The sequence below is a fragment of the Danio aesculapii genome, chromosome 11 (assembly GCF_903798145.1).
Source record: "Danio aesculapii chromosome 11, fDanAes4.1, whole genome shotgun sequence".
NCBI lineage: Eukaryota > Metazoa > Chordata > Actinopteri > Cypriniformes > Danionidae > Danio > Danio aesculapii.
Genome location: NC_079445.1, coordinates 2,513,505 through 2,523,949, shown reverse-complemented (window position 1 = coordinate 2,523,949; position 10,445 = coordinate 2,513,505). Strand labels below are relative to the sequence as shown.

The 10,445-nt window shown below is 36.3% G+C and overlaps 1 protein-coding gene across 1 annotated transcript in view; it reads left to right on the top strand.

The window, feature by feature from the left end:
* dgkab (diacylglycerol kinase, alpha b) overlaps window positions 1–9,771 on the top strand; it is a 27,048-nt gene extending 17,277 nt beyond the window's left edge. Inside the window, exons 17-24 of the mRNA XM_056468667.1 lie at window positions 1,597–1,686; window positions 1,957–2,117; window positions 4,640–4,704; window positions 4,799–4,889; window positions 7,452–7,626; window positions 8,000–8,120; window positions 8,213–8,273; window positions 9,644–9,771. Coding sequence (XP_056324642.1) covers window positions 1,597–1,686; window positions 1,957–2,117; window positions 4,640–4,704; window positions 4,799–4,889; window positions 7,452–7,626; window positions 8,000–8,120; window positions 8,213–8,273; window positions 9,644–9,721 — 842 coding nt within the window. The 3' untranslated portion in view covers window positions 9,722–9,771. The remainder of the gene's footprint in view (window positions 1–1,596; window positions 1,687–1,956; window positions 2,118–4,639; window positions 4,705–4,798; window positions 4,890–7,451; window positions 7,627–7,999; window positions 8,121–8,212; window positions 8,274–9,643) is intronic.
* The last annotated feature ends 674 nt before the right edge of the window (window positions 9,772–10,445 follow it).

Genomic DNA, 10,445 nt, shown 5'->3' with positions numbered 1-10,445 from the left:
AGTGTAGCATGCAAGAAGAGGATTACCAGATACTGGTATAAGCACATTGGTGATTGGATAGAATTGTGAAGGAAATAAGCAATATGGAACATTTTATTTTGAGACTTATTAGAACTTATATTACTATTACTTACTATAAAGAACTTATTTCTAAAAGATTTGGAAGAAATGGATTGATTACTGCAATGTTAACAACTGTTGAATGCATTGAATCTGGAACAATGTAAAACCCCCAATGTTGTGTCTTTTATTTATTTATTATTATTTTTATGTATGTATTTGTTTATTATTTCATGTGGAATACTCTAAAATTGTATATTTTTTAATGTAAAATGTTCTGGATTAAATGAAAGGATTAAAATGTATAAAAATATAATCGTCTACATAAATATAAAAGCCGCTACCTCCTCCCTTTCCTTCTTCACCTCATGGGGCTTTGGTAGAATCCGGCTCTGTTGTTTTCAGTTTATTCATGACAATTTACATCTGTTTAATGTTGTTATTAGTAATATTTATTCTATGCATATTTATATTTGTTTTATGATTTTTTGTTTAGGTGTTACAGCTGTCTGGTTTTAGAGACGTATGCAGCACTATATTGGGGCATAGGAATTGGATGTGTGTTTGGATATAACTCGGGTTTGCTTGTTTTAAGGAAACACTCTCTTCAATTTTGACCTTCTTTTTCTGAGAAGGAAACAATATATTTTACTTGCTTCTTCATTTTAAAATGCTTCTTGGTTTAAGGAGATATTTTAGATATTTGGACTAGAATTGAGACAATAATTCTAAGTAAGTACAGCATTTTTTTACAGAGTATATAGTGCTTGGTAAAAAGTAATATATTACAATTTTAAGCCTATCTAACACTTAAAAACACCCACAAAAAAACATAAGTACATTCCTTAAAAAGTAAGTAACACAGTTATTTAGTTTTTTTTTTCAGGGATTTCACCTTTATTGTATAGGAAAGTAGAGAGAATTAATAGGAAAGCATGGGGAGCAGAGAGAGGTGAAGGATCGGCAAAGGACCGCGAGGCGGGAATCGAACTCTGGTCGCTGTGAGCACCATAGTGCATGCGTCGACGCACTAACCACTACACCACTGGCGCTGACGCATTTAGTTACTTTCTTTAAGAGATTTTAGATTGTAATTACTATTTTCCTTCTGAACGCTACGCAAAACAAGAGTATGCGGCTTAGCCTCTTATTTATCAGGGGTCACCACAGCGGAATGAACCGCCAACTTATCCAGCATACGTTTTACACAGCGGATGTTCTTTCAGCTGCAACCCAATACTGGGAAACACCCATACACTCTCACATTCACACACACACTCATACACTACGGCCAATTTAGTTCATCCAATTCCCTTATAGCGCATGTGTTTGGACTGTGTGGGAAACCGGAGCACCCGGAGGAAACCCACACATGCAAACTCCACACAGAAATGCCAACTGGCCCAGCTGGGACTCGAACCAGCGACCTTCTTGCTGTGAGGCGACAGTGCTAGCCTGAGCCACCGTGTCGCCTCCCAGTATTGACTACATATAATTATTCATTTTAAGCTGACGTGTTGTTTTGTTCCCCTTTAGATAAAGCTAATATGGCGATTCGGCCTCCAGTTGCGGTACTTCCTCTCGGCACTGGAAATGACCTCGCTCGATGTCTGAACTGGGGTGGAGGTGCGTCTCTTCCATAGAAAAATACTATATTAATTAATAGTACTATAGTGTTTTGAACCAATACTATAGTAAAGTGTATTATACTATACAGTATGTATATTTACAACTCTTTGTAATGAATATTACATCATTATATAGTATTGGTGAACTGATCAACTATAATAATAATAACTATAGTAGACTGGTGTATTGTAGTATAAAATATCCTGTAGTTGTGCAAAATCGCAGTATTGGGTTTGTAATGATATTCTCATGTGTTGGGCTGAGCAGGTTATGAGGGCACTGATCTGACTGAAATCCTGAAGCAGATTGAAGAAAGCAGATTAATTGAGATGGACCGCTGGAGTCTGCGAGTCGTTCCTGCCGATGATGCGGACGAAGGCGATCCGGTGCCCAATGACATCATCAACAACTATTTCTCCATCGGTGTGGTGAGTTTAGATGCTGTCAGATGGTGGAGCTAGGAATGAACATAATGAATTTTATTTTTCTGGGAATTATTCACCCTCTTGAGAATTTGTTTCCTTTTTCAAATATTCCCCAAATGATGAAATATTCCCCAACAGGTTCAGGACATTTTCACAGTATTTCCTATAATATTTTTTCTTCTGGAGAAAGTCTTATTTGTTTTATTTCAGCTATTATTATACTATAGTTATTTAAATCGTGAAACATACATTTATTAATCAACATAACTAACAACACAACATATATATATATATATATATATAAATATAGTGCTTTAACATTGTGTACGTATAAACAAAGACAAAAAAAGAAGAAGAAAAAATCAAGTAAAATAAAGACAACATCCGAATCCCAGGCTCATTCTGAGATCGTAGTCCCGTAGACGTTTCTGGAGACCGCGAAATACGTCCCGGGAGGTACGTATTTTTGCAGTTTTTGTTTTTGCGAGTCCGTGAGAGGCCGCTGTGCGTGCTTTTTCCCGCGCCGTTCTCGCATAAACCCGCTAGAGACCGCTGTCGGACGACCTTCCGCCTGTCTGCCTGGATGACAGAATGATTGACCATGCGACCGGCCAATCGGCTGACCCACCCTCCTCCTTCCCTAAACCCAACCAATGATGATTCACAAAAGCCGTCCAGAAAAAAGAAAAGCCCTCGTCTGATTTTTACCACGTTTTCGGATTTTGACCACATTCTCACCCTGTGACGAACTTTATTTTCGCTTTATTTTTTGGATTTTGTTTTTGTTTTCTTACCTGATTTCTGGAACCGCTCTTCCCCGGACTCGAACCCGGTCCACCAAAGTACACGAAGAGCTAACCGGACAAACTGGTTGCAGCGGGAAAGCCCTCTACACGGAGGCGAGCGGCCGGCCGGCAAGCGCTGAAAGGAACGCCGTCACACCGCCACGCAGCGTTCACTTAAAAAAATTAAATGCAGCCGTACGTACCCCCGGCTACGTATTTCGCGGTCTCCAGAAACGTCCATGGGACTACGTTCTCAGAATGAGCCTGGGTTGCCAACATCAGTATAACAAGCAAACCCTGACAGCATCAGCATCGTTTTGTCCATTTACAATTATATTTGGCTTTGGAAGTAATTTATGAATGGACACCACATGATAGTAAACTTAGACCCAGAACTGTTTAAATTAAGTCTTATTTTTTTCCAACTAAAGAAATGCAACACATCATTGGCCCACTGTTTAAAAGCTGACTGTTTCCAATTGATTAGAATCAATCACTGTTATACAATGACTTGCCTATTTACCCTAACTTTACCCTAATTACCCTAGTTAAGCCTTTAAATGTCACTTTAAGCTGAATACTAACATCTTGAACAATATCTAGTCAAATATTATTTACTGTCATCATGACAAAGAGAAAAGAAATCAGTTATTAGAGATGAGTTATTAAAACTATTATGTTTAGAAATGTGCTGAACAAATCTTCTCTGTTAAACAGTAATTGGGGGAAACAAATATAAGAGTATTAAAATTGAAGAGGAGGGTTAATAATTCTGACTTTAGCTGTATATATTTTGTCTAAATAATTGAAAATCAAGTACATTTGTGTTTTGTTTTAAATTTTAGTTTATCAAAATATACTTTATTTATGCTGTATCAGGTTTTTACCCACGTTGTTCCACACATTTTGTTGTTAAAGTTACAAATTGACCACTACAAAGGGAGCTTTATTTATTTATTTATTTATTTATTTATTTATTTATTTATTTATTTATTTATTTATTATTTATATTATAATTATTCATTCATTTTCCTTCAGCTTAGTCCCTTATTTATTAGAGGTCGCCACAGTGTAATGAACCACCAACTATTCCAGGATATGTTTTACGCAGCAGATGCCCTTCCAGCCGCAACCCAGTAGTGGGAAACACCCACACCCTCTCACATTCACACACACACTCATACATTCACTCATTCATTTTCTTTTCGGCTTAGTCACTTTATTAATCTGGGGGCGCCACCGCGGAATGAACTGCCAACTTATCCAGCAAATGTCGCCCACACTCATACACGACGGCCAGTTTAGTTAATCCAATTCCCCTATAACACATGTTTTTGGACTGTGGGGGAAACCGGAGCACCTGGAGGAAACCCACGCCAACACGGGGAGAACATGCAAACTCCACACAGTAATGCCAACTGACCCAGCTGGGACTTGATCCAGTGACCTTCGTGGTGTGCTAACCACTGAGCCACCGTGCCACTTATATTATATTTATTTATTTTTTAAATCTGAAGAAAATTGTCCATTATGGCTCTCATAAGGGTTAGTAAAATCATGAATAATAATATTGAATCTCAAATAATTTAAATATTATGCAAAGCACAACCACACCCGGTTTTCTGTTCATTATAGGCCATTGAAAATCAGTTTTTAGTCAGTGAAATTCAGGGAAAAAATCTGTGAATTTAACATTTGTCTAAGAGTGTGAGCTCTGTGTTGTGTTTGTTTTTCCAACAGGATGCATCAATAGCACACCAGTTTCATGTGATGAGAGAGAAACATCCACAAAAGTTCAACAGCAGGTCAGGATCTCAGATGTACTTGTTCGCCTTAAAGTTCTGTGCATATTCCGGATGTAAAAAGGTGTCCTACATGTGTCTGTTTTTACCCTGAAAGAGCCAGGAATAAGCTGTGGTATTTTCAGCTCGCAACTTCAGAGACCATCTCAGCTTCATGCAGAAACCTGAAGGACTGTCTCAGCATTGAGGTAAACACAAACGCCTCAGAAATGTTCATGTTTAATAGATTCCCTTTCACTTTTGTCATCTTGTTATAGGATGAATTACTTGAACAGTTCTGACACACTCAAACCACTGCAGAAATGGTGCGTATAGCATGTTCAGATACATTTTTAAAGGGATAGTTCACCCCAAAAATTAAAACGTACTCACCCTCCACTTGTTCCTGTTTGAGTTTCTTTCATCCGCTGAACACAACAGAAGATATTTTGAAGAATGCAGGAAACCAGTAACCATTGACTTCCATAGTATTTGTTTTTCCTGCAATAGAAGTCAATGGTTACAGGTTTTAAGTGAGTAAACAGTGAGTAAATGTACATTTTTGGGTAAACTTTTCCTTTTATATATAAGTTAAAACAGTTTTACTTTAAATTTAGTTTTCTTCACAAGCCACATCTGCGTTTGAAATGCCATACATATGCTGATGTGTATGTATATCTTATTTTACAGCTTTATTTATTCATTTTTACTTATTTGTCCCCCCCCCCGTTTTTCTCTCATATCTTTTTTTTGTTTGTTTTTTAAACGTTTATTTGTGTGCTTTTTGCTTTTTATAAAACTACAACAAAATACAGAAAGAAAAAACAAAAAGCAACAACAAAAAAAAGAAACACCCAATTCAATACACTACAATATAATGAATATAATACATAAAAAACACTAACCTATGACAGAACAACAGAACACAGAGGGACAAATGCACATGAAAGCAAAATATAATTTAGCTGGTCAGGTCATGCATAAATAACAGCAATTATAAAGTAACGTTATGTTGTTGTATCACCAGAAAAATGCATTATCCTGTCTATAGTTTTATTGTCAAATAATAGTTTGGGCACATTATTAAGAATATTAGAGATTATAAATAATGAATAACTGTGAATACACTCAATCTTTATTTACTATATTATTAAAAGGGGTTATTGGTTAGCTTGTGTTTCTCCTAATGCATTAAGGTGTTCTAATATCTGTCCCCATGTTTGATCAAATATCTGCAGTTTGTCATTATTGACATATCTCAACCTCTCCAAAGCAAGCATGTTTACGATATCTCTACCCCACATACTAAACTTAGGTACAGATTCAGTTTTCCACATTCTCAAAATCACCCTTTTGGCAATTACCATACCAAATAACATGGCTTGTCTTTCATATTTATTAAACATCTCTAAATTACTAAATATCCCAAGAACAGCTGTAAGTGGACATGGTTCAAGAGTTTTTTGGAGGGCTTTAGAAAAACATTCAAATATATTTTCCCAATATTCTTGTAATATCTTATTCATTTAAATTATTATTTTATTATTATTATTATTTTTTTAATTGAATATTTATTTATTTATTTTTATTATGTATAACATTAGTGTACATACGCACAAAAGGAAAGCATATACTGCTGAAAGAGAACGTGGATGTTCAGAATTTGTGCTTGTATTTGTGAGTGTATTCAGATGTGTGACCTCTGACATGTACCTGATGCAAGTGTGGAACCTTTTGAGAAAATAAAAAAGATAATAAACAAATAAATAAATGCTATAAATAGTATGGTAGAGCACTTTGACCAATCAGGAGTGAGTATTCCAGACAGCCTCGTAATAAACTATTAGAATATATCTATCTTTATGCGCTAATTCAACATATTTTTAAAGCAATCATATTTGATAGCATAATTCATGCAGAAAAGCTTCATTACTTGTAAATTTAGTTTGTACCTGCGTTCGAAATGGCATAAATGGGTCACACTTTACAAAACATTCATTAGATAATGTATTTACTAACATGAACTAATTAGGATCAATGCCTGTACAGCATTTATTAATGATAGTTCAACATTTACTAATGCATTATTAACATCAAAAGTCCTGGTTGTTAACATTAGTTAATGCACTGTGAGTTAACATGAACTACTGAGGAACAATTGTATTTTTATTACCTTACGTTAACTGACATGAACAAATACTGTAATAAATGTATTGTTCATTGTTTGTTCATGTTAGTAAACGCGTTAACTTACACTAACTAATACAACCTTATTTTAAAGTGTTATCTATAAATGTTATGGTAGTGCACTATGAAGGGAGCACAATTGTCAATCTTCATTTTTCTTCAGCTTAGTCCCTTATTTATCAGGGGTCGCCACAGCGGAATGAACCGCCAACTATTCCAGCATATATTTTACACATGGATATCCTTCCAGCTGCAACCCCGTAATGGGAAACACCCATACACTCTCACATTCACACACACACTCGTACACTACAGCCAATTTAGTTCATCCAATTCACCTACAGCGCATGTGTTTGGACTGTGTGGAAACCAGAGCACCCGGAGGAAACCCACACCAACATGGGGAGAACGTGCAAACTCCACATAGAAATGCCAACTGGCCCAGCTGGGACTCGAACCAGAGACCTTCTTGCTGTGAGGCGACAACGCTAACCACCGAGCCATCCTGCTGCCCTCAATTGTCAATCTGAAGTTTGTTAAATTGAACCGTAGTAAAAATAACTGTAATTTGCTGGTGTCTGCAGTGCTGTGGTGTTCCTGTGGACCTGAGCAGACTCTCTCTGGAAGGCGTCGCCGTGCTGAACATTCCCAGCATGCATGGGGGTTCAAACCTGTGGGGGGAAACCAAGAGTGCTGAGAAACCAAAAACATGGCAGGAGGTCCGAGTCGATCCCGAGGATCTCCAGACCTGCTCACAGGGTCAGAATATGATTATTATTACTATAATAAACCATCAATTCTCTGGTTAGATGATTTGTTTACAAAAATTGGTTGTAAGCATAGATATTATTCTCATTGGTCACACTTTATAACAAGGTTTCATTAGTATTATGAACAATAATTGTACAGTATTTATTAATAAGAGTTCAACATTTACTAATGCATTAATTCTTTTTGGCTCAATCCCTTTATTAATCTGGGGTCGCCACAGAGGAATGACCCGCCAACTTATCATTATATGTTTTACGTAGCGAATGCCCTTCCATCTGACACCCATACATAACATTTACATGCCAAACAGGACTGTAAAATGATGTATTTTACAGTAAAAGCTGTTTGTGCTCTGCTGTAGACATGAGTGATGAACTGCTGGAGGTTGTCGGTCTGGAGAGTGTGCTGGAGATGGGTCAGATTTACACTGGACTGAAGAGTAAAGCACATCGACTGGCTCAGGCGGCTCACATCACTATCAGGTGAAGCTGTTTTACAATATTCCACCATTCCAGTCAAACAGAATTATGACAGAAGCATTATATGTGGATGAACATGTCGTTTTCTGCTGCAGGACATGTAAAACTCTGCCCATGCAGGTTGACGGAGAGCCGTGGATGCAGCCTCCGTGTACAGTAAGTGTGTTTATAGACAACATAATAACACACAAGCTGATTATAGTGATTGTAGAGGCTGTTATCTTATTTAAGCTATACAATGAATCTGATTTGCATGCTAGCAGTGCATATTTTTATAGACACTAGTATCTGTTCCATTAAATATAAGCACTAATTCGCGAGTTATTAGCGTTTATTGTGCAACATTAGTTCTTATTTATTAGAAACTAGTTCATATTAGGGATGTACAGAATCTTTGGCTTTCCGAACATTATAATTTTTCTGTATATTTACAGCTAATTTTCATTTTTGGGTGAATTATTTCTAGAAATGGTGTAGATAATTGGAAACAGGTGAAGCGTTAATCAGGGCAATGGGTTGTGGGAAATGAAGTCCAGAGCTGTATCGCCTCCCTATAACCTTAAATAGTGCACTTCTTGAGGGGGCTGCCATTTGTAGTGGTGTCCGAAATCATAATGGACGTTCTGGAATGCACTCTATCAATCCCATAATGCACTGCAACAACAACCCGTGGACACTCGACAGCAATTAAATACCCATAATGGACTGTGTGAGTTCACATGATGAATGAATTTCTGCGTCTGACCACAAGATGGCGTCTATCGTGGAATACTATCGGTGTAGGTTTCTAAATACATTTTTGACTTGTTAGAATTTTTATATTTGAATACATGACAGAAACCAAAAAACTTTATTTCATTACTAACAGACAGCTCGCGAGGTTGGGGATAAAGTACATCCAGGAGGTTGTTATCACAGAATAAACCCCCGACAGGCAAAGCTGAGCACTGTTGTATAAGACTGAAGGGCTTATTCTGCAAAAACAAACATCCTGGATGTACGTTATCCTGCTTATTACATGACTACTTGCCACAAAACATAAAAATTAGACACAAAACATTGTTCTGAGCTGTAATAGTTAATGATTCTTTAATTAATCGCAAAGCTGACAGAAACTAAAACAGCTGATGGAGTATACACTAACCTGAGCATTATTTAGTCACAAGATGGCGCCAAATAGTCAAAAACACAAAGCTGACAGACACTAAAACAGCTGATGGAGTATACACTAACCTGCGCATTATTCAGACACAAGATGGCGCCAAACAGTCAAAAAAGCAAAGCTGACAGAAACTAAAACAGCTGATGGAGTATACACTAACCTGCGCATTACTAATGTAGGGAATAGTGAATAACGGTATAGGGGAGGCGATTTCGAATACAGGACAGGTGAGTAGATGAAGTAAAGAATGAAGTGCCCTCTAGTGGTGCTAGTGGGCGATTACACTGGTGATACTAGTAACTATTAAATAGCTAGTAGTATTTGTTCTTAACTATTCTGTTGTTATCTGTCTGTTTGTTTACAGATTCACATCACACACAAAAACCAGGCTAATATGCTGACGGCTCCGGCTGCTAAATCACCGGGATGCTTATTCAAGTAAAATAGAATCGAGGTGTAAATAAACAAACAAAATTATAACAACAATACAGTATGATTCTTTTAAAATCAACTCTTTATTTTAATGTTATCAGCCTTTTAGATTTGTGTTGAGCTAATATAGATTATGATTTGGCGATTTGTTTTGGTTTGCTTAACAATACGTTTTATTTTTGTGTACTATTGTAGTTTTAATTATTGTTTGGAATTAGATTCTAATATTATTATTTTTCTCGTTTCATTTGAATTTCGCTAGTTTGTTTGTTATTTGTTTTATTATTTCTATTATTATTTCAGCATTTGTTAATTTTTTTGGTTTATTTGTTCTTTAAAATGTACTTTATTTTATTTTAGCCTTCGTACATGTAACTATTCATGTTACATGTAACTTGTATTATTACTTTGTGTTTTTTTAATTGTTTATTTCACACATTTCGTTAACGTGTTTGATTTATTTGTACATGTACTTCATTGTTAGATACTTGGTTGTTACACTGACTCAGACTGAAGCATTTCACATTGATCAAACGTCTGACATCTTTGTTTTTGTTTGTGTCTGTAAAGTTAGAGTTGGCATGTTCTGAATTGTCTCTTTAAAGTTATTAATTAATAATAAAATTAATAAAGTCTGTGATTAATTGCTTGCCCATATGCTGGTGCAATCCCCTGAGACGTTCTGAGTTCATTTTCAGAACTCAAATTAAGAAATTAATTAGTAAATATGTTTT